The sequence below is a fragment of the Diospyros lotus genome, chromosome 5, assembly GCF_014633365.1.
Source record: "Diospyros lotus cultivar Yz01 chromosome 5, ASM1463336v1, whole genome shotgun sequence".
Lineage (NCBI taxonomy): Eukaryota > Viridiplantae > Streptophyta > Magnoliopsida > Ericales > Ebenaceae > Diospyros > Diospyros lotus.
Genome location: NC_068342.1, coordinates 9,453,839 through 9,477,183, shown reverse-complemented (window position 1 = coordinate 9,477,183; position 23,345 = coordinate 9,453,839). Strand labels below are relative to the sequence as shown.

The window sequence follows — 23,345 nt, the reverse complement described above, 5'->3', positions numbered from 1 at the left end:
AGAGCTTGTCATCACCAAATTATTTCGCTTAATTTCTGGCAAATCTCAAAAGCATCGTCAACTGTGACGATCCAAATATACAACTACAACATCGCCATCCCCCCACCCCCAACACACATCAATGCGGGAAAAAATTGACAGACATGTGAAAACTAAATCGATCAAAAAAAAGAAGACAAGTTACAAATAATGACAAAAATAAAATCGACCAAATAATTTAGAAAACGAATTGCAAATACCAAATTTGACAACAACGACGAGCGACGGTGAGCAAAACTAGCAATAGTAGTGGTAGCATCTTCTCCAAGCAAATCAGTCTAATTTGTTATTTTGAAATTTTTTTATATTTATTTTTATATTAGATGAGTGATATTGTTTGTATTTTATTATTTTGCATATTTAATTATTAATTTTATATATGTGTATGTGATTATTTTATATATTTGATAAATAATTTTATATATATATATTTGATTATTGATTATGGGTATATAAAATAAGTAGAATTAAAATTTATTAATAAATAAATAAAATATAAAGTCAAATAAGTATTGTTGAAGTAAATATAATTTTTGAGATGAAACTAAAATAAAGAACGAATTATTTATAAGGAGGTCCATTTTTCCCATTTTCTCATGGATTTTGCTGTTTATCCTTTTGCTTTATGATTGCTGTGCCCCCTCCATTGGTTTCGTCCCGCAGTGGGCAAGCACTCACAATAATTTTTGAAAAAATTTTGGGAGCCCGAGAGGGTTACTAAAAGTCTTGCAGAAAGGGGACAAAAAGATAAAATTACCCCCTCAAACTTTACAAATTTGCAAAGCATTGCCCTTGTCCCTGCTCTCTCCTCGCTCCCTTCCCATGGCTGCGTCTTCGTTGCCATCTCCTCTCCGCAATGCCTCATTGCCTCGCTGACTATCGCGACATCTTCCAACGGTCAGAGAGGCAACGTGAGGTGATGACCGTGAGGCGACGAGGCGCCGCGGAGAGGAGAAAGCGGCGGAAGTGCGGCCATGAGAGGGGAGGGAGGAGAGAGCAGGGGCAGTACTTTGCAAAGTTTGAGAGATCAATTTTATCTTTTTATCCACTCCCTATAAGGCACTCGGTGAACATGTGGCTTTGTAGTAGGACTCGTAATTTCCTAGAAAAGCAAACAATTATTGGTCAACCATTGAGACGCCAAAGTTGACAGGAAATCCCAGAAGACTGCCATGCTCACAAAAGGCCTAAGCTTCACAGGTTTAACAACAAACCGCCATGGCAGAAGAGGTGAAGCTGTTCAGAACATGGTCGAGTCGATTTGCTTTGAGGATCATTTGGGCCATGAAACTCAAGGGCATAGAGTACGAAACCATATTTGAGGATCTCTCCAACAAAAGCCATCTTCTCCTTCACTACAACCCTGTGTACAAGAAGGTCCCTGTGCTCGTCCACAATGGCAAACCCATCTCTGAATCACTTGTAATTCTTGAATACATCGATGAAACATGGAAGCAGCCTCCTTTGCTGCTGCCTGAAGATCCTTATGAACGAGCCATGGCTCGTTTCTGGGCAAAATTCTGCGACGAAAAGGTAAGAAGTTCACCACTTTTTCATCTATGCTTTAAGCTATCACACACAGAAATCAAGAGAAAGAAGACACGAAAATAGGCTTACGTCTACGATCCCATAATCACGGGAGAAATTCACTCAATCAAAGATGTTGTAGTGATCAATTACTAAGTTGTGGCCACTCAAAACCTATACCAATCGTGTTCCCTGTTCCCCCTTGGGATAGATTTTCCATGCATACATGCCTAGTTTTGGTGTTACTGAGAAGCACAATCCCATTTGGTTCAGGATTTGAGTTGTCTAACAGTCAACTTCAAATTCTATGGCAAAATCACTAGATTTTTCTCATCAGTCTGTTACGATTGCAGGTCCTTCCACCAGTGGTCGATGTTCTTGTGACTCAAGGGAAAGAGCAGGAGGCAGCCCTTGCTCAGCACATGGAGAACATGAAGCGCGTCGAGGAAGAACTCAAGGGGAAGAAGTTCTTTGGAGGAGAGGCAATTGGGTTCGCGGACATTGCATATGGATGGATGGCTAATCTGTTAAGTGTATTGGAGGAGGTTACCGGGCTCAAGCTCACAGATGCAGAGGCATTTCCGGCAATATCGACGTGGCTACAAAGCTTCTCCGACGTGCCGCTGATCAAAGAGAACTGGCCGCCTCGTGAGAAGCTCGTCTCCAAGTATCAGGCCTTCCGCGAGAAACGTCTTGCACTTGCAGCAGAAGCAACATCTAAATGAACCAGCTTGGGAACAAGTCTTCTTGTTCATGTAATCAAGGAATAGAGATAGAGTTCCATTTCATCCTACGGGAAAAATAATCTCTATCTGTTAAGATGATCTTATTAAATAATCCAGGTGCATGAAAAGATCTCAGTGCTTGTGGACAATGGAGAACCAATCTCAGAATCATTTAAAAATTCTTGAAGAGCTTGAGGATACCTAGAAGCAGACTCCTTTGTTACCTGAAGACAGGGCGGAGCTACAGCTTCACGAGGGTGGGCAATCCCCCTCCCCCACCCCCAACTTTTAAAATTGCCCATCATTGCGCTTCATTTTATGTATAAATTACTATGTTCTATAACATTTAACTCCTCTGAAATAAAAAAGATGAAAGGTAATTAAAGAACACCAATTAAGATGGGAGAGAGAACCAAAAAGAATAGTGTATTAGAAAAAAAAATCAATATACAGATTTAACCTTCTCATCTAAGGTCCTGACTCTGCCTGAAGAGAAGGTTAAATCACCAGATGTTTGCATGGCCTGTGGTGTGATAATCGAAGGGACCTAATTTCACTTGCAAACGGGTGGAGCATTTTTCTACATCACATCTAGGCCCTGCCGTCCTAATGAGAAAGCAGCCATAATGACAGAACAAAACATGTCGATCTGTCCAAAGAATCAAAATAACAAAAAATAATCAACCTTCGTCTTACTAAGAGCATAAACCAAGCCGGCTTCAATTATACAGTAAAAGTAAAGTCTAGGAAATTTATGTTGGGAAGCAAACGAAAGAAACCCACTTCCTGAGAGTATTTGTAACGTCGTGGCTCCTTACTTTAAAGTTGTTGAGACTCGACAGAAAACTTAGGGTTTTTCTTAAGCAATCACAAACTATTTGATGGTCTAAATGAAACAAACATTCATAGTGCTGGAATCAAAAATTATAAACGCAGAGAAACAAAAAATAAGAACAGAGACACAAGAGTTTTTACCGTGGTTCACCTCAAACTGAGGCTACATCCACGTTGAGCTCGAGAGAGAAGAGCTCACTGCACTATGAGATGAAAATCGGATTACACACTCATAAGCCCTCAAACAAAACCCTCAAACAATCAATGGTTCGAGAACACAAAACTGCCGATCAATCACTTAATACAGATTAAAGGCAAACCTATCGAACCACTAAAACTATACAGACATGAACAGAAAAAGAATTCGGGAACAAACCAGAAAGAACCCTAGCCAGAAGGCGAGAGCCTTCAACCCGCAAGAACCAACCCGATAGAGAAACCCTTTCTGATTTTCCTTCCGACTTTTTCTTTTGCCTCTCTCTCAAGTTCATATCTCGAGGCAGCAATTAAAAGCGATCAAGAGCGGCTGGGATTGCGCCTCAAAAAGGTGAGGATTAATGACCAGATCAAATCGTGCAAGCACGATTATAATCCCAACAGAAAACGGGAGAGGAGCAGGAGAGCAGGAGATGATCGGGCAAAGGATGAGGGAGCATGATCAGGCGCCAGCTGAGGGTCAGCTGATGGTTGCCACGTGCAGCCATCCAGTCAACAAAGAGAGACGACACCGTTTGGAGCTTCACAATTAACAAAAGTGTTAGTTGAAGATGATTTACTAATTTATAGGACCGAGTAATATATTCAAGAGTTCTCTGGTAGACGGCCGATGTGAAATTGGCTCATTGCAAACTTCCTTCCTCTTATGCCAAGCTAAAAATTTCATATCTCAATCTAACCAAAATACTTTCTTGGCAAGCACCCACCCGATAGTGATTCTGCATTGGCTTTTGATACCACTTATAATACCACATGTCCTTATCCATAAGTGCTAGTTGAAGGTGACTTATGGGTTCATGGGAACAACTAATAATATACCCAAGATTTCCTCAATAGATTACTAAGGTAGACATTTATCCAAATAATTAATATAATACTTAGCATCAAATCCCCTGTCACGACAATAGCATAAATTCAGACAGCTAAAACAATGTCTAATGGACAAACTTATGTTAAAATCTAGGAGGAAAGAATCTTTTAACTATGAGAGACCAACACGCATCTGTCCAAAGAATAAAAGAACTCCACATGATCAAACACTCATCTTACAAGGGGATAACTTGATGGCCTGTTCAACGTAGAAACTTAAGTTTGGAACTAAGAGAAAAGAGAATATCCGAATATCTAGAAAAGTCAGAGCAGGATAAGAGCATTCCATCTCATGTATAAAAAATCTCAATAATCATAGTTCCACAATCAAAAAAGCGCAACAATCACAGTTTCACAATCAAAAAAGAGTTATGTCCGAAGTTAAGCTTTTCAGGACATGGTCAAGTCCATATGCTCTGAGAATAGTTTGGGCATTGGAGCTTAAGGGCATAGATTATGAGACCATATTTGAGGATCTTTCAAACAAAAGCCAGCTACTCCTCCAGTACAACCCAGTTCACAAAAAGGTTCCGGTCCTTGTGCACAATGGAAAAGTAATCTCAGAATCTCTTGTAATAATTGAATACATTGAGGATACATGGAAAGATACTCCTTTATTACCTGAAGATCCGTACGAGAGAGCCACAGCTCGATTCTGGGCAAAATTTAACGATGACAAGGTAAAGTCACCAATGTCTTATGCATGGCTTGATCCAATTTCATCTGAAACAAAATAGTCCATCAGGACATCAATTTCATAATGTTACTCAAATAACTGCATTTGAGGTGATGAAATACTTGCATTTAAGGAGAGTGTTGAGCAGCATACTAATCAGCTTAGCTTATAGTACTACCCCAACCCAATCGTCACATATGAAATTTCGCCTATTCAGTTCATCTTCACCAACCCTCACTATTTTCTTTCCTAGTGCAGCTTTTGCCATCCATATGGCAGGTTTTTGTTACACAAGGGAAAGAGCAAGAGGAGGCCATTCCTGTAGCTACAGAAAATCTGAGCTTTATAGAGGAAGACCTAAAGGGAAAGAAATTTTTTGGCGGACAGACAATTGGACTAGTAGATATTACAATTGGTTGGATGGCTAATTTGATCAGCGTTTTCATAGAGATTACTGGTATAAATTTGATAGATGCAGACAAATTCCCATTACTATTTGGGTGGATGCAGAACTTCTCAGATGTTCCAGTAATCAAAGAAAGCTGGCCACCGCATGATAAGCTAGTTATAAAGTTCAGAGCCATCCGTGAGTCATACCTTTCAGCAGATGTGCCTAAATGAAACCAATTCATGAAGCTGATGTTTCAGGAGTTCAAGGTTCAAAAAGCCATGTGTAGGCAGACCAAATAATACAGTTCCTATTTCAAGGCAATCATTGCCTGTCATCAGCCTTCACTAATTGAATCATCAATGTGGACTGTCCTCTGTTTATCAATTTATAAACTACGTAAACTAATTTCTGTATCCATCAAGCTACACAACATATGATGGAGCTAACTTTATCATGGATATAAGTGAGAATGATGGGGGAGGGTAGTTGATTTCGCATCTGCATTCATAGAACACAATTAAAAACCAAATCAAGTTTTTTAATTTCCCCTTCAAAACCAAATCACCCTCATAAAAAAAACAAATAAAAGAAAGGAAAATATAAAAATATATATAAATATATGTATGTAAATAGCCTAACCAGTCACGACACCACTGCCAGCGGCCTCCAACGACCATCGTTCGCTGAAGATTCTCACGATCGAAGTTTCCCATTAGAAACACCAAGTCAAGAGGATTAACATATAAAAAAGTGAGTAAAATTTAACGGTTGGATTTTAGTAAATCTAATTTTTAATTTTCGATCACAACTTCAAAACGCACTATCAGTGGCCACCGGCCACAATGGTCAATGGTTTCCAGCGATCAGAGGCAACCGCCCGACACCCAATGGCTCATCGACCAACATACCCAAAAACCAGCAAGATCCAATAGCCGAAACTCCGTAGATCTAAGTTTAAAGTTTCAGCCAAACCCCAATAACGCGTATATACGCACTGTCAGTGGCCACCGACCACCGTGGCTGGTGCTTTCCTAGGATCAGAGGCAACCACCCGACACCCAAAGGCCCATCAACCAACATACCCAAAAACCAATAAGATCCAACGGTCGAAACTCCGTAGATCTAAGTTTAAAGTTTCGGCCAAACCCAAATAGCGCATATATACGTATATATCATGCATTCGTGCTGAAACTCATTGTGAATAGGTTTAAAAGACTTACCTCCTTCTAGATCAGAGCCAATGGAGACGTGCAACGGACGGGAGAGAGAAAGAGAGAGAGGGGGGGGAAGAAGAAGGATGAACAGAAAGGAACACGAGAGAGGGTGAGAGAGAGAAGACAAATTTGAAATTTTGGGCAGCTCTTTTCATTGAAAATATATCGCAATATCTCATCAAAATATCGCGAGATTTCGTTGGGTGGCTTTGAGAATGGCCAAATAGCATTACTCTTTTTCCAATGATATGATTAAGCTTTGATAGCATAAACATTAAAATGTTCCATGTAGACAAAAATTACAAACCAAAAATAAGTATATGCAGAAATGCAACAAGCGAGATGAAAACAAACCTTGCTCCATCAACATTAATGCAAATAAAGTGACCAAGTGGCAAGGGGCTGAAAAGCTTGATTGAGGGCTCCCAGTGTGGGTTCGATTCCTGGAGAAGCATAATGTTTCTTTCTGAGGGAGGACCTTGGGGGTGACATCAGTAAGGGGCCAAAGGCCTACCACCCTAGTCACTTGGTCACATCCTGCGATTTATCTCCTCAATATAACTCTAGGGGTAAGGTGGCTGAGGATGCCAGTGATAGAGCATAGTTTCAAAAAATAAACTGACCACATCATCATCCATCTCTAAAATGGCAAAAAAAGATTTCACCAAGTTTTGAATAGAAACGTGCTTCACCGTTTGCCTTTCCTTTCCAAAAGTTCACAAATCATCTATCACCAATGTGAAAGTAAAGCCAGCCCTACTTTATCAAAAAAATGCAATTATCTCGGGAAAATCAAGATAATCCTTCAGGCTTTACTTTTCACACAACTTACTTCTATATTATTTACCAAATGCCAACTTTATTTACAATAAACTATGAAATAATTCTTTTGGTATAAAGTTAGACATGAATATGATCTGCAGCTTGGTATGGGTGGAAGCAAGAAATAAAGCATCATTCTAGGTCTGGTCATTAGCCACCACCTTCCTCGCGCTCCTCGACCCCCTCGCTCCCATTTTCTCCTCCGTCGCACCAAGCACCGGCCTAAACATTTAAGAAACTATAAATGTTAAAAAAAATAATAATCAAATTTATAAAAATTTAAAAAATGAATAATTTCAATGCACTAATGCATTTCTACACCGACATATTAACCATGTTAAAATATACACTGACATATTAACCATGTATAAAACTTTTCAGGAGACATTTGTATAGTTAATTAACCGTATAAGTCTTATAATCTCAAAAATCTGGTAGATTATCATCAGGTTATTGGTGGGGCGGGTATATTGGCATAAAAGGCTGAACCGTGCCAAATGTAGGCAGCATAGGCATTCGGTGAGTAGCATTCCAAGTTTGATAGGGAGTAGCCAGCAACGAAAGAGATTAGATATAGAAAGATACACGCAAAACATAGGATATAACCTAAAAGAGATTGCGAAAAATTATTAAATTCAAGTTATATTATTAACCTAATATCCTACTACTTACCATCAATTGTTGTGAGTGGGAGATTGGTGGAAGCGCGTGATATTGTGCATCTTGTGGAAAAGTTTGATTGAATGCTTGAGCATCTTAAATAATGTTTTGCCTCAGGACCTTGCCTTTACTTGATTTCGAGGATCCTATCTAGACATCAAATGAAAGTAACAACCATTACAATCAGGAAATTTAGCACATAATCAATTTGAGGTAAATAAAAAATATAAAAAAACATACATTCGCTTTCTTGGTACTTGTTTTCAATGGGCCCTTATTGCGAAGCTTCCTAGGGGCTCATTTACCCGCTCATATTGTTCAACAAATTGCTTCAACGAGGTTTTCGAGTGTATATATTCATCGAAAAATGTGTTCATACCCTCACTTCGCTGCATTGTTAGCATCCCTGCCCAAAAACTAGTTTTCAAGAAACATGGGACCCATCAACTTCTTTCTCTATAAAGTCCATACAACCAATCGTTGTCATGCAATGTATATTGCTCAATCATTGAATTTCAGGCCTACTCAAATTCTCCAGAACTGTTGTAATTCATACACCGTGTCATGTACGATCGAAAGAATATAAGCCTTGCAACTATGGTTCCCAAATTTTTCAGGTAACTTCTTTAATATATGCCACAAGCACCATCTATGCTTTGTGTTAGAAAAGACTATCTCAATAGCATTTTGCATGGCCCTATCTTGATCAGTGATTATTCTTGTAAGGGCCTAATCCTCCATATACACTCAAGCTATGTCCTAAAAAGCCACACGAAAGTCTTGGTGTCCTTGTTGAAAATTATACCACATCCAAGCAGTGTCAGCTGTCCATGGCGATTTACACCAACGAATGAAACAAACGGCATATCATACCTAATGGTCAGGTATGTGATGTCAAATGTGACATCACTGAATTCCTTGAATACTTGTCTACACCTATTATCAGCACAAAAGATGTTCTTCAATCAACATTTTTCATCCAAATCCACACTAAAGTAAAAACCCAGATAAAAGGCTTGCATCTTCAAAAGTAAGCTTGAATAGCAGCAACATCTCATTTCCCATGTCTTAACTCCTCACTTGATCAAAGTAATTCCTGCAATCTTTTTCCATAAACGTCAGGTTCTCATATCCACTAGTTTTAACAATAGCTGAATTAAAACTTTTGGGTAATGGAATTCCAGCTATATGATTCGCTTTAAGTTGTCGCTTCACATGTTTGCTTAATTGTCTGTTGCATCGATATAACCTAGACTTCGTTAGACTTGTTTTATAGTTATGCTCAAGATGGACCATGTTTATTCCTCATGTCCCTAAAACATCTGAATCTGCTACCATCCTAGCTTTACACCCTAACTAAATTGTTGGTTGAGAGTTCAAAGAGGTGCTAGCTTTAATATTTCTTTTGCCTTCTCGATTACATGCATATCCCACATATCTTACCACCCCATCATCGCCCTTCTTCAAACTACTTTTAACAGAAAAACTCACGTGGTAAACATATCTTTTATAAAATTCAAAAACTTTCTTCTCGTCATTGAACTTCATTCCAATCTTAGAGATAAGATCACTATCTTCTCCTAATAGTTCGTCATTTAATACAGGACACTTATTATCTTCGATAATTTGCTCATTATCAACCAAAGATCTCTCATTATGTTTGAATGATTCCACAAGCACAGTATAATTTTCAAAACAAGATATGATCATATGAGAATATAATGTTAGATTTATAATTTACATTATCCACATACATTCCTTTAACAAACTTGTTTTATATGGTTGTAGTTTGAGGAAGTTGTGCCAGATTTGGGAGAAAAATTTATACCTATGTCACTCATTGTTGGTTTTCTTCGTTTTCTAAAATAGAATCGATTGTCGGCAATAAAATATAAAAAATAATAGCAACTAAACACAAAATTTGGTCATTAACATCACTCATGCATAAACCCTACTGCTAACATCAAATCTAAAAAATATAATATTATTAATTTTTTTATTTAACAACCCTATAGCTAACAACCTTCAAATCTGGAAACATCAAATCTAATTTTTATTTAACATCACTCATGTTAGCTAACATCACTAATTTTTTATTTTAATAACTGTTAAATAAAAATTAACATCAAATCTAGAAAAAATTAACAACTGAACATAAAATCTGGTTAAGTCTAATGTTAAATAACAAAATAAAAATTGAATCTAATGTGTGTAGAAGGCTGTTACACTATAAGACATGGGCAAACTGTGAGAGATCGGCGAGGTGCAAGATAAAGCCAGTGGGGGTGAAGTGCATTCAAGATCGTCGTCGGCGACAATGACAGATGAAGCCAGAAAAATTACAGGTCGGCTCACTATCTTTTTCCAGTACCGACGAGTGAGAGTGTGGGTGGCCGATCTGGTGTTGAACCGTCGGTGGAGGGCGAATCAGGTGGTGGCCGACTTGGAGGAGGCAGTGAGGCTGAGCTCCGAGAGAAAGGTAGTGGTCGATCTGGCGTTGCAGAGAGAGCGAGTGAAAGAGAGAGTGAGAGTGTGGCGGTAATGGGGGTTTCCGAAAGATGAAAGTGAGAGAGAGTGAGAGTGTGGCAGTAATGGCGATTTTCGAAAGCTAAGAGTGAAAGAGAGAGTTAGAGTGCGGTGGAAATGGGGTCTCCGTCGAAAGGTGAGAGTGAAGGAAAATACTATTTGTAATCATTATTTTTTTTTTTCATAATCAATGTAAAATAAAATATTAAATTTTATTATTTATAATTACATTTATTATTTTCTACAACTATTTCTATTTCAAATACACTCTCCAAATATTATCCCTCAAAAAAGACATCCCACACGCATCAAACCTTCTCCTCCTCTTCCTTCTTCTTTTCTTAACTTTTTAACATGTATTATTATTATTTGTAATAATATTTTATTTTAGTATTTATTATTAGATTTTATTTAAATTAATTTTATTTAATTTATAATAAAATGTCATAAATTTAATATAAATTTTAAATAAATAAAAATAAATATAATTTTATTTAGATTTGTATTTAACTAAAAAAATAAAATTAAAACAATATTAATTCAAGAAAAAATAAATATAATATTAATCCAAATATTTGGGGCATGATGATTCGGAATAATTTATATACATTTAAAATAATTTATATAAAATTACTATATATATATGAATATAGTTATAATATATTATATACATTTGCATTCTCTATAACCCTGAGGTTCTCGAATTCATAATTTCGGGGTAAATAATTTTTTCTGAATTCATGAATTCGGGAGAATTGATTTTTCCCAAATCTATGAATTTAGGGTGCTTATCGAACCCTGAAATTCGGGGTTCCCCGAACCCCAAGGTTCGGGGCATCCCCTAGCCCCCGAATCCTGGGGTTCTGGGGCATCCCCCAACCCTGACCCCGAGGTTCGGGGCATTCCCTAGCCCCCGAACCCCAAAGTTCGGGGTGAGTTTCAAGGCGTATTTTTTATTTTTTAATTAATTTTATTTTTTTAATTCATTCCTCGTCTATGTATATGTAAATTATGTTATTGAACTGGAGATAAATGTTGTAAATTGTATTGTTTCTCACTGAAACAGGAATACTCGTTATCTTTTTCGTCAAACTCTACGTAAATAATAGTGGATAATAATCTTCCATCGCTAGTAGTAACTGCTGATAGTACTGGTAATTGGTTATGGCGAGGAGAACTGGCCTGAGCAATGTTTGGTGTTGAATAATAGTGATTGCATAATATTAAGTGTTAAATAATAGTGGTTGTGTGATGTTTAGTGGGTGAGTAAAGTGACTATGGTGATCGTGGTCGAGAAAGTGAGTGAACGCGCTTGAAGAGTAATGATGGGTGATTAAGCGTCAAAGATTTAAATGAAGGGTAAATATGAAATTTCATTTTAGGGTATTTTAGAAATATTAAAAGTGGGTCGTGAAAAGCAAAACGTATGATTGCAAGAATTTCGTGACAGAGAGAGTGACATGGGAGAGAATCAGAGAGTGAGAGAGGTGATTTGGTGGAGGGCGAATTTGTAATTTACATTCAGGGTTGATATGTAATTTCATTGTCAACAAAGTCGGACGTGTAGCATAATCCTAAGGAAAATTCTATTTGCAACCATAGAATTTGCTATTCGTAACCAGTCTAATTAAAATATTAAATTTTACTATTTGCAGCCACACTTATTATTTTTTGCAACCATTTACATGCCAAATATGCCCTTCACACACTCAACCCTTAAAAACTACGCCCACGCGCATCAAATCCTATTATTCTTCTTCTCCGTCTCCTTCTCCTTCTTCTTCTTCTGTGACCGCGCCGCCGATTTTGTTTGCCTCGCCCACTTTGCTTGTCTCGTATAGCCTGTTGGAATCCCCCAAATTGCATAACCAGATAAAAAATTTGCCTTCTAGTTTGATTTCATATAGATGCGATAGTGTTGGGACACATCGGAGTTCCTAGAAGCCGGTCGATGCTTGGTTACCGCCCGAACCTAGGCGTTCGGGGAACCCGCACCCCCGAATCTCAGTGTTCGGGGGAACCCCCAACTCCCGAACAACAGGGTTCGGGGGAGCCCCAGCCCCCCGAAACTCGTTGTTCAGGGGGGGGTTGGGGCTTCCCCGAACCTCATTGTAATAATATTTTATTAACTTTATTTAATAATTTTATCCCATTGTAATAATATTTTATTTTAGTATTTGCTGTTAGATTTTATTTAAATTAACTTTATTTAATTTATAATAAAATGTCATAAATTTAATATAAATAAAAATAAATATAATTTTATTACGATTTGTATTTAACTCAAAAAAAATTAAAATTAAAGCAACATTAATTCAAAAAAAATATAATATTAATCCAAATATTTGGGGCACGATCATTCAGAATAATTTATATACGTTTGAAATTATTTATATAAAATCATTATATATATATATGTATATAGTTATAATATATAATAGTATAATATACATATATTATATAATATATATAATAGTATTATAATATATAATATATTATACACATTTACATTCTCCCGAACCCTGAAGTTCGGGAGAATGGATAGTATGCATATTATATATTATTATATAACATATATAACATTATATTAATTATATAATATGTTATATAATGCAACTCTCCCGAATTCATAATTTCGAGAAAAATGATTTTTTTCGAATTTATGGATTCGGGAGAAAAAAATTTTCCCGAATCTATGAATTCGGGGTGCTTACCGAATTCTGAAATTCAAGATTTCCCGAACACCAGGGTGGGCATCCCCTAGCCCCCGAATCCCGAGGTTCGGGGGCATCCCCCAACCCCGAACCCCGAAGTTTAGGTGGGTTTCAAGGCGTATTTTTATTTTTTAATTAATCTTATTTTTTTAATTCATCCCTCTTCTATGTATATGTAAATTATGTTATTGAACTAGTGATAGATGTTGTAAATTGTGTTGTTTCTCGAGAAAACAGGAATAGGAATACTCGTTATCTTCTTCGTCAAACTCTACGTAAATAATAATGAATAATAATCTTCCATCGCTAGTAGTAACTGCTGATAATACTGATAATTGATTATGGCGAGGAAAATTAGCCTGAGCAATATTTAGTATTGAATAATAGTGGTTACGTAATGCTAAGTATTGAATAATAGTGGTTGTGCGATGTTCAGTGGATGAGTAAAGTGGCTATGGTGATCGTGATTGAGAAAGTGAATAAATACGCGTGAAGAGTAATGATGAGTAGTTGAGTGTCAAAAATTTAAATGAAGGACAAATATGAGTTTTCATTTCAAGATATTTTAAGAATATTAAAAATAAATTGTGAAAAGCAAAACGTAAGGTTGAGAATAGAATTTCCCTAATCCTAATTTCCTGGAAAAGCAAACAACTATTGGTCAACCATTGAGACGCCAAAGTTGAAAAGAAATCCCAGAGGACTGCCATGCTCATAAAAGGCCTAAGCTTCACAGGTTTGAACAACAAACCGCCATGGCAGAAGAGGTGAAGCTGTTCAGAACATGGTCGAGTCCATTTCCTTTGAGGATCATTTGGGCAATGAAACTCAAGGGCATAGAGTACGAAACCATATTTGAGGATCTCTCCAACAAAAGCCATCTTCTCCTTCACTACAACCCTGTGTACAAGAAGGTCCCCGTGCTCGTCCACAATGGCAAACCCATCTCGGAATCACTTGTAATTCTTGAATACATCGATGAAACATGGAAGCAGCCTCCTTTGCTGCTGCCTGAAGATCCTTATGAACGAGCCATGGCTCGTTTCTGGGCAAAATTCTGCGACGAAAAGGTAAGAAGTTCACCACTTTTTCATCTATGCTTTAAGCTATCACACACGGAAATCAAGAGAAAGAAGACACGAAAATAGTCTTACGTCTACGATCCCATAATCACGGGAGAAATTCACTCAATCAAAGATGTTGTAGTGATCAATTACTAAGTTGTGGCCACTCAAAACCTATACCAATCGTGTTCCCTGTTCCCCCTTGGGATAGATTTTCCATGCATACATGCCTAGTTTTGGTGTTACTGAGAAGCACAATCCCATTTGGTTCAGGATTTGAGTTGTCTAACAGTCAACTTCAAATTCTATGGCAAAATCACTAGATTTTTCTCATCAGTCTGTTACGATTGCAGGTCCTTCCACCAGTGGCCGATGTTCTTGTGACTCAAGGGAAAGAGCAGGAGGCGGCCCTTGCTCAGCACATGGAGAACATGAAGCGCGTCGAGGAAGAACTCAAGGGGAAGAAGTTCTTTGGAGGAGAGGCAATTGGGTTCGCGGACATTGCATATGGATGGATGGCTAATCTGTTAAGTGTAATGGAGGAGGTTACCGGGCTCAAGCTCACAGATGCAGAGGCATTTCCGGCAATATCGACGTGGCTACAAAGCTTCTCCGACGTGCCGCTGATCAAAGAGAACTGGCCGCCTCGTGAGAAGCTCGTCTCCAAGTATCAGGCCTTCCGCGAGAAACGTCTTGCACTTGCAGCAGAAGCAACATCTAAATGAACCAGCTTGGGAACAAGTCTTCTTGTTCATGTAATCAAGGAATAGAGATAGAGTTCCATTTCATCCTACGGGAAAAATAATCTCTATCTGTTAAGATGATCTTATTAAATAATCCAGGTGCATGAAAAGATCTCAGTGCTTGTGGACAATGGAGAACCAATCTCAGAATCATTTAAAAATTCTTGAAGAGCTTGAGGATACCTAGAAGCAGACTCCTTTGTTACCTGAAGACAGGGCGGAGCTACAGCTTCACGAGGGTGGGCAATCCCCCTCCCCCACCCCCAACTTTTAAAATTGCCCATCATTGCGCTTCATTTTATGTATAAATTACTATGTTCTATAACATTTAACTCCTCTGAAATAAAAAAGATGAAAGGTAATTAAAGAACACCAATTAAGATGGGAGAGAGAACCAAAAAGAATAGTGTATTAGAAAAAAAAATCAATATACAGATTTAACCTTCTCATCTAAGGTCCTGACTCTGCCTGAAGAGAAGGTTAAATCACCAGATGTTTGCATGGCCTGTGGTGTGATAATCGAAGGGACCTAATTTCACTTGCAAACGGGTGGAGCATTTTTCTACATCACATCTAGGCCCTGCCGTCCTAATGAGAAAGCAGCCATAATGAAAGAACAAAACATGTCGATCTGTCCAAAGAATCAAAATAACAAACAATAATCAACCTTCGTCTTACTAAGAGCATAAACCAGGCCGGCTTCAATTATACAGCAAAAGTAAAGTCTATAGGAAATTTATGTTGGGAAGCAAAAGAAAGAAACCCACCTGCTGAGAGTATTTAAAGTGTTAGTTGAAGATGATTTATTAATTTATAGGACCAAGTAATATATTCAAGAGTTCACTGATAGACTACCGATGTGAAATTGGATCATGGAAAACTCCCTTCCTCTTATGCCAAGCTAAAAATTTCATATCTCAATCTAACCAAAATACTTTCTTGGCTAGCACCCACCCGATAGTGATTCTGCATTGGCTTTTGATACCACTTATAATACAACATGTCCTTATCCATAAGTGCTAGTTGAAGGTGACTTATGGGTTCATGGGAACAACTAATAATATACCCAAGATTTCCTCAATAGATTACTAATGTAGACATTTATCCAAATAATTAATATAATACTTAGCATCAAATCCCGTCACGACAATAACATAAATTCAGACAGCTAAAACAATGTCTAATGGACAAACTTATGGTAAAATCTAGGAGGAAAGAATCTTTTAACTATGAGAGACCAACACGCATCTGTCCAAAGAATAAAAGAACTCCACATGATCAAACACTCATCTTACAGGGGGATAACTTGATGACCTGTTCAACCTAGAAACTTAAGTTTGGAACTAAGAGAAAAGAGAATATCCGAATATCTAGAAAAGTCCGAGCAGGATAAGAGCATTCTATCTCATGTATAAAAAATCTCAATAATCACAGTTCCACAATCAAAAAAGCGCAACAATCACAGTTTCACAATCAAAAAAGAGTTAATGTCCAAAGTTAAGCTTTTCAGGACATGGTCAAGTCCGTATGCTCTGAGAATAGTTTGGGCATTGGAGCTTAAGGGCATAGATTATGAGACCATATTTGAGGATCTTTCAAACAAAAGCCAGCTACTCCTCCAGTACAACCCAGTTCACAAAAAGGTTCCGGTCCTTGTGCACAATGGAAAAGCAATCTCAGAATCTCTTGTAATAATTGAATACATTGAGGATACATGGAAAGATACTCCTTTATTACCTGAAGATCCGTACGAGAAAGCCACAGCTCGCTTCTGGGAAAAATTTAACGATGACAAGGTAAAGTCACCAATGTCTTATGCATGGCTTGATCCAATTTCATCTGAAACAAAATAGTCCATCAGGACATCAATTTCATAATGTTACTCAAATAACTGCATTTGAGACGATGAAATACTTGCATTTAAGGAGAGTGTTGAGCAGCATACTAATCAGCTTAGCTTATAGTACTACCCCAACCCAATCGTCACATATGAAATTTCGCCTATTCAGTTCATCTTCACCAACCCTCACTATTTTCTTTCCTAGTGCAGCTTTCGCCATCCATATGGCAGGTTTTTGTTACACAAGGGAAAGAGCAAGAGGAGGCCATTCCTGCAGCTACAGAAAATCTGAGCTTTATAGAGGAAGACCTAAAGGGAAAGAAATTTTTTGGCGGACAGACAATTGGACTAATAGATATTACAATTGGTTGGATTGCTAATTTGATCAGCGTTTTCATAGAGATTACTGGTATAAAGTTGATAGGTGCAGACAAATTCCCATTACTATTTGGGTGGATGCAGAACTTCTCAGATGTTCCAGTAATCAAAGAAAGCTGGCCACCGCATGATAAGCTAGTTATAAAGTTCAGAGCCATCCGTGAGTCATACCTTTCAGCAGATGTGCCTAAATGAAACCAATTCATAAAGCTGATGTTTCAGGAGTTCAAGGTTCAAAAAGCCATGTGTAGGCAGACCAAATAATACAGTTCCTATTTCAAGGCAATCATTGTCTGTCATCAGCCTTCACTAATTGAATCATCAATGTGGACTGTCCTCTGTTTATCAATTTATAAACTACGTAAACTAATTTCTGTATCCATCAAGCTACACAACATATGATGGAGCTAACTTTATCATGGATATAAGTGAGATTGATGGGGAGGGTAGTTGATTTCGCACAAAAAAGAACACCATTATTTGATAGGGATTATGAATATTTATTTATTGCAGAAGAAGTGAAATCAAGTTCTACAAAGTCCATATTCCAGAATATTTGGGGTAATAATAAAACAAAAGAAGATATTTAAACATCCGTGAAAGCATCTTTATCAGCAATCTATTTAAGAATTCCAAAAGGAAACAAAAACGTGATCAGCTTCACCTGTATCCACCCAGGCATCCCTAAATTCTTCCATCAATTCATTAAGCTGACTCAAGAAAGTTTCTCTTCAGAAGCTCAGCTGTCAGAAGTAATCAACACACACTAACTTCCCAGGTAGCCCCCTAACCCACAAATTAGATAGACATATATATGCATATATGCATGATGAGAGCGAGAGAAAAACTTTAGGGATTGCCCAGTGATGATGTCATTACAATTAACCATTGGGAGACAAATGAAAAGGACCATTAAATGGAAAATTTTAATAATATTCACCCTCCATATGATTTGGAATATAAGAAAAGCTTGACTGAAAGAAAATGAGTTTATATGATTCACCACAACAAAATTCCATGTTAGGATTCAAAAATCCGTGGGAAACATGGGATGTGACAAGCAGCAAAAACACTCACCATACGACTGACACAGCATAATGTACTGGGACTTGGTAAATCAAATGCTAGTAGCTGTACCTGTTACTGAACGAAAGAAGAAAAATTAAAAAATATAGCATACTAAATTCTGCTAAAAGAAGAAACTGAGAACACGTCAAGACAGTCTGACCTTTCATCATTGGATCTGGATCCCATGAAACAAATACACCGAACATTTTTCTATTGCGGGCATCTATCTTGCCCAGTTAAAGGCATACTGATCAACAGATCCCTCACCAGTAATCTCTGCAGCTACAGATTCCGTCTTTGAACAAATGAAAACGATTAGCATCTCTAACTAACAATTCTCGTTGCACAATTTTTGATATATACTTAGTCACAGTGTGGCAATCCCCACAAACCCTAAGGTTCTTCATCACCTGCAAAGGTGTCCCTGGTTTTGTGTTTAACAACCCAAATGCTATTGCAAGCCTTTCACTGTGTCCACAAAGCAAATCCCTCTTCTCATCCTCCTCGACATCATGTAAAACAAATTGCATATCGGGAACATAACCTTCCTTGGCCATTAAACCAATGAGTATCTTTAATAACCTAGTAACCTCTTCATACTGTTCAAAGGACCTATCCGCAGTGCCAAATATATAAACCCTGCTTTGAATCTCTATCCAGCTACATCCAGGGTCTTTCCTCAGTCCTTTATTTCTCACAGATTTTCTTATCATTCTTACTTGATCCCACTTTCCTAAGGCTGCATATAAGTTTGACACTAACACATAATACCCAGAGTCATCTGAGTTTAATTCTATAATATGTCTAGTAGCACGTTCTGCAACTTTAACATTTCCACTTGTTCGACAACCACTAAGCAAAGATCCCCATATACTCGCATCTGGTTTCATTGGCATGGAAAGGATAAACTCCTCTGCTTCAGCTAAAAGACCAGATCGTGATAGAAGATCAACCACACAAGCATAATGTTCAATTCCTGGCACAATGTGGTACTCTTTCTTCATAAGGTCAAAGTAACCCCGGCCTTCATCCACCAAACCTGAGTGGCTACATGCAAAAATGATGGCAACAAAGGCGACATAATCGGGAGCAACACCTGCTGCTTCCATCTCCTCAAAAGCTCTCAGAGCTTTCCTACCTTCACCATACATCCCATATGCATAGATCAAGGTTGTCCATGTCACTACATCCTTTGTTTTCATATGCTCAAATACTAGGAGTGCATGCTTCAAACTACCACATTTTGAGTACATTTCAATCAGTGCATTCCCAACTGGAAGATCTGATTCAAACCGTAACCTGAAAATGCAGCTATGGATCACTTTCCCTTGCTGTTTGGCAGCTATTAAGGAACACATAGGTAGGGACCCTAGCAAAGTGGCCTGATCTGGCATCATCCCCTCAATTCTCATTCTACTGATCATTTTAAATCCTAGACTACAATCCTCAGAGTGAAAACACGCAGCAATAACTGAGTTCCAGGTTACAATATCACGACCTTTCATGAACTCAAATTGTTTCAACGAATCTACCATTTTACCACATTTAGCATACATATTAATGAGTGCATTACCAACAACTACACTAGAATCAAATCCCATTTTTGCAATATCACAATGTACTTGCTTCCCACAATCTGTGTTAGCTAATTGACCAGCAATAGACAGCAATGTCAAGTAACTGACAGAATCTGGTATTAGGTCCATCTTCATCACATTCAAAAGCTTCAGTGCTTCCTCATAACAACCATTCTGAATATAACCACTCATGAGTGAGTTCCATGATACCAGATCCTTGCATTTAATTCTATCAAAAACTTCCTTTGAGGCCAATAAATGACCACACTTTGCGTACATATTAATGAGAATGTTACTTGCTGTTGTATCATACTCATAGCAATTTCTAGCCATATAGTCATGAACATATTTTCCCAACTCCAGGTCTCCAGTTTCACCACAAGCACGCAGGACAGAGGTGATTGTTAGAAGATCTGGTTCAAAATCATGCCTCATCTCCATGAACAACTTGATTGACTCTGGAAAGAAGCCCAACTGGGAGTACCCACAAATTACAGTGTTCCAAGTGACAGTGTCTCGGACTACCATCTCATCAAAAATAATACTACAAGCTCTTAAGCAACTAAATTTGAAGTACAAAGATAGAAGTCCATTGCTTATGGTGACATCCGTCTTAATCCCCAATTTCTCAACCAATCCATGGACCATCTGACCCTCTTCAACAGCAACCAAGGCTCCACAAGCCGGTAAAACACCCAAGACAGTAAAAGAATCCAGATCCACACCAGCCATCCTCGACTGGTGAAACACTTCCAGTCCTTCCTCCCAATGCCCGTTTGAACTGTACCCTGAAATCAGACTATTCCAAGAAACAACATCTCTGCAAGTCATTTTATCAAACACTTTCCGTGCTCCCCCCAAGTCATTGAATCTTGCGTACATATCAATTAAAGCATTACCAATATACAAATCTGAGTCAAAACCCAGTTCCAACACATGACTGTGAACAAGCCTGCCCATCTCAAGATCTGCCAAGCCGGCACAGGCATTGATAACCGAAGGGAACGTGTATGTGTCTGGTTGAAGCTCCAGTTTCCGCAATTGCGAGTAAAAATACAGAGCCTCAGAGAACAACCCATTATGAGTCAGCGCTCTTATGATTGAATTCCACTGATAAACGTTGTCAGCGGGCGAAACTCGACAAAAAACCGATAAAGAACCAACTGGGTCCCTGCACTGCGCGTACTTGCTAATGAGTTTGCCGGAGAAGAAGACGGACCGATCGAGTCCCGAAGTGATGATCAGCGAGTGAACTCTGTGGAGCTCTCTGGAGGTTGTTGCCGATGACAAAGCGCTAGAGAGCGAAGCATAAAGCAGTTCTCGGCTTCGTTGGCCTAATTTGCCCAAATTTCCAGCTTTCATGAGTTAAAATGGATTACTGTTAATGTTGTTTGCCGAAGCTTGATCAGCAAACCACCAAACTGAAGCAAAGTTGTTGGAGAGCTCTGTTCACAGTTTGCAAAGCTTTGCATTGGCGGTTACGGAAACGGAAGCTTCGCCGGATTTGGCTTGGAGAATTAGGGCTATGATTTGGCTTGGATTTGGCTATGCGTTTTTTTTTTAAGCTTTTAAGTTGGCTAGTGTTTAAATTAGTTATAACATTTGAATTGAGTAGCATTTAAATTTAAACTGATAGCATGTTTGAATAAATGTATTTTTAAGTTATAAGTGTAAAGTTATGTGTTTAATTTATAAAAATTGATAAATTGTTAAAATTTGATAAAAAAAAATAAAAATGGATATAACACTGGATAATATAAATAAAATTTTAAAAATATAATTTTTTTAAAAAATAAATTGATGCCCAATTACTAAAATATTTACAATTATATATTAATAAATTATAAAAAATTTAAAAATATATTAAGATTATAAATTATATGTATTATATATGTTATATAATAATATATATTATTATGTATTATTGTTATGTATATAGTTTGGCCATGGTAGTAACGCGGAGGAGATAAAGGCGATGGATGACCGCCGACGCAATGGGTGCTGGCGATGATCTGGTAGTAGGGTGGTAATGGAGGCTTGCGACGATCTAGTAGTAAGGCGGGTTGCGACAATGGTAGCGATGGGCGACTTGCGATGATGGCGACGTTGGGTGGCAATGGAAGTTTGCGACACTAGCGATGGCAGCGATTTGCTAGGGAATATGAGAGTAGTAAAGTGAATGAGATGGTGACAGTAATGAGGCTCGGGAAGATATAGGGATATGAGGTTGTAAATTTTGATATTGTTGGATGGTGAAATAGTCATTGGACTGGTCAACTCAAAAAGTTTCAAAGAGTTTTTTTGCAAAAACGGGTGGGTGATGGCTTTCCAAAAATGCTGTTGATTAAGCTCCTTGACTTTTAAGCTATTAATAAGATCTAAACATATAAGAAAATAAGCTTCATAACTTATATATTAAATTAATAACTTATAAATGGTCAAACTACATTACCAAACTAGCTGTTAGAAACAAGCAAGCATATTTGTTTTTGTTTATGTTTTTTTCTTTTTCTTGAAATCTTATTACCTTATGTCAAACCAAACTTTGTTTGTGTAAATGAAATGATTATTGTTATTTTCAGAATTAATAGTATATTATAAAATTTCAATTCTATTATATAGATTTTGAAAATTGAAATCCAATCTATGAATTTAATTAATTGGGTTTCATCATTGATGGGTTTAGTTATATTGTGTGATTCCATCACTTTCTTGTTTTAAATTTACAAATTTCTTTAAATTTATTTAAGCCTACAAATCTTTATATCTTTATCTTTATATATATAAAAGTAAGATAGTTTGGTAAAGAGTTTTTTCCCCCCAAAACTTGCATTAATTACTAAAAGTATTAATTATTATAAAATTAATAATGAAGTTTCCATTACATGAGTTTTTCAATTCTAATTATGGGTTTTTCAATGCATTATTTTGTGTATATTAAATATTTAGTTAATATCTTTATATATATTATATATATAAAAGTAAGATAGTGTGGCAAAGAATTTTTCCCTCAAAACTTGCATTAATTACTAAAAGTATTAATTACTGTAAAATTAATAATGAATTTTTCAATACATGAGTTTTTCAATACTAATTATGGGTTTTTCAATGCATTATTTTGTATATATTAAATATTTAGTTAATATACACATAATAAAGTAAGATAGTCTGCAAAAGAATTATTTCCCCCAAAACTTGCATTAATAATAATTAAATTATCTTTATATTTATCTTTATCTTTATATTATTATTATTATTGTTATTATTATTATAAAAGTAGAATAGTCTGCAAAAGAGAAAATCTCTCTCAAAACTTGCATTAATTATAATTAAATTATTATTACTAAAAGTAGTAGTAATTAATAATTACTATAAAATTAATAATAAAATTTCCAATACATGAGTTTTTTAATGCTAATCATGGATTTTTCAATGCACTATTATGTGTATATTAAATATTT

The 23,345-nt window shown here is 37.1% G+C and overlaps 5 protein-coding genes across 20 annotated transcripts; 4 read left to right on the top strand and 1 right to left on the bottom strand.

Annotated features, from left to right (window-relative positions):
- The first annotated feature begins 1,257 nt into the window (after positions 1-1,257).
- Positions 1,258-2,440, top strand: LOC127801311 (glutathione transferase GST 23-like). The gene is made up of 2 exons (XM_052336298.1): positions 1,258-1,572; positions 1,920-2,440. The coding sequence occupies exons 1-2, from the start codon at positions 1,258-1,260 to the stop codon at positions 2,289-2,291; spliced, it is 687 nt and encodes a 228-aa protein (XP_052192258.1). The 3' UTR covers positions 2,292-2,440.
- Positions 2,209-21,437, bottom strand: LOC127801308 (pentatricopeptide repeat-containing protein At3g03580). Of its 16 annotated transcripts, XM_052336287.1 has the most exons (9): positions 18,468-21,437; positions 18,317-18,382; positions 16,759-16,860; positions 7,987-8,124; positions 4,833-4,934; positions 3,502-3,862; positions 2,752-2,940; positions 2,516-2,646; positions 2,209-2,356 (listed from the first exon to the last, which is right to left on the bottom strand). In XM_052336287.1, exon 1 carries the CDS (start codon positions 21,244-21,246, stop codon positions 18,571-18,573), a length of 2,676 nt encoding a protein of 891 aa, XP_052192247.1. In that variant the 5' UTR covers positions 21,247-21,437; the 3' UTR covers positions 2,209-2,356; positions 2,516-2,646; positions 2,752-2,940; positions 3,502-3,862; positions 4,833-4,934; positions 7,987-8,124; positions 16,759-16,860; positions 18,317-18,382; positions 18,468-18,570. The 16 variants fall into 16 exon arrangements, 14 of the variants coding, with proteins under 14 accessions (XP_052192247.1, XP_052192250.1, XP_052192248.1 ...); XR_008022998.1 differs by lacking the exons at positions 16,759-16,860; positions 18,317-18,382; positions 18,468-21,437 and adding exons at positions 5,918-7,536; positions 8,215-12,675 and having other exon boundaries at positions 3,502-4,747; XR_008022999.1 differs by lacking the exons at positions 16,759-16,860; positions 18,317-18,382; positions 18,468-21,437 and adding exons at positions 5,918-7,536; positions 8,215-12,675 and having other exon boundaries at positions 3,502-4,747; positions 7,987-8,120.
- LOC127801313 (probable glutathione S-transferase) lies at positions 4,570-5,603 on the top strand. The gene is made up of 2 exons (XM_052336300.1): positions 4,570-4,891; positions 5,146-5,603. The coding sequence occupies exons 1-2, from the start codon at positions 4,583-4,585 to the stop codon at positions 5,506-5,508; spliced, it is 672 nt and encodes a 223-aa protein (XP_052192260.1). The 5' UTR covers positions 4,570-4,582; the 3' UTR covers positions 5,509-5,603.
- LOC127801310 (glutathione transferase GST 23-like) lies at positions 13,970-15,152 on the top strand. The gene is made up of 2 exons (XM_052336297.1): positions 13,970-14,284; positions 14,632-15,152. Exons 1-2 carry the CDS (start codon positions 13,970-13,972, stop codon positions 15,001-15,003), a joined length of 687 nt encoding a protein of 228 aa, XP_052192257.1. The 3' UTR covers positions 15,004-15,152.
- On the top strand, positions 16,509-17,661 carry LOC127801312 (probable glutathione S-transferase). Its single transcript, XM_052336299.1, has 2 exons — positions 16,509-16,817; positions 17,072-17,661. Exons 1-2 carry the CDS (start codon positions 16,509-16,511, stop codon positions 17,432-17,434), a joined length of 672 nt encoding a protein of 223 aa, XP_052192259.1. The 3' UTR covers positions 17,435-17,661.
- Positions 21,438-23,345: the final 1,908 nt, after the last annotated feature.

Bases quoted from the DNA above. Each gene is read 5' to 3' on its own strand.
- LOC127801310 (XM_052336297.1), top strand. From the start codon at position 13,970: ATGGCAGAAGAGGTGAAGCTGTTCAGAACATGGTCGAGTCCATTTCCT. The intron at 14,285-14,631 runs GTAAGAAGTTCA...TTACGATTGCAG, and splicing joins CAAAATTCTGCGACGAAAAG to GTCCTTCCACCAGTGGCCGA.
- LOC127801308 (XM_052336287.1), bottom strand. From the start codon at position 21,246: ATGAAAGCTGGAAATTTGGGCAAATTAGGCCAACGAAGCCGAGAACTG.
- LOC127801312 (XM_052336299.1), top strand. From the start codon at position 16,509: ATGTCCAAAGTTAAGCTTTTCAGGACATGGTCAAGTCCGTATGCTCTG. The intron at 16,818-17,071 runs GTAAAGTCACCA...TTCCTAGTGCAG, and splicing joins AAAAATTTAACGATGACAAG to CTTTCGCCATCCATATGGCA.
- LOC127801313 (XM_052336300.1), top strand. From the start codon at position 4,583: ATGTCCGAAGTTAAGCTTTTCAGGACATGGTCAAGTCCATATGCTCTG. The intron at 4,892-5,145 runs GTAAAGTCACCA...TTCCTAGTGCAG, and splicing joins CAAAATTTAACGATGACAAG to CTTTTGCCATCCATATGGCA.
- LOC127801311 (XM_052336298.1), top strand. From the start codon at position 1,258: ATGGCAGAAGAGGTGAAGCTGTTCAGAACATGGTCGAGTCGATTTGCT. The intron at 1,573-1,919 runs GTAAGAAGTTCA...TTACGATTGCAG, and splicing joins CAAAATTCTGCGACGAAAAG to GTCCTTCCACCAGTGGTCGA.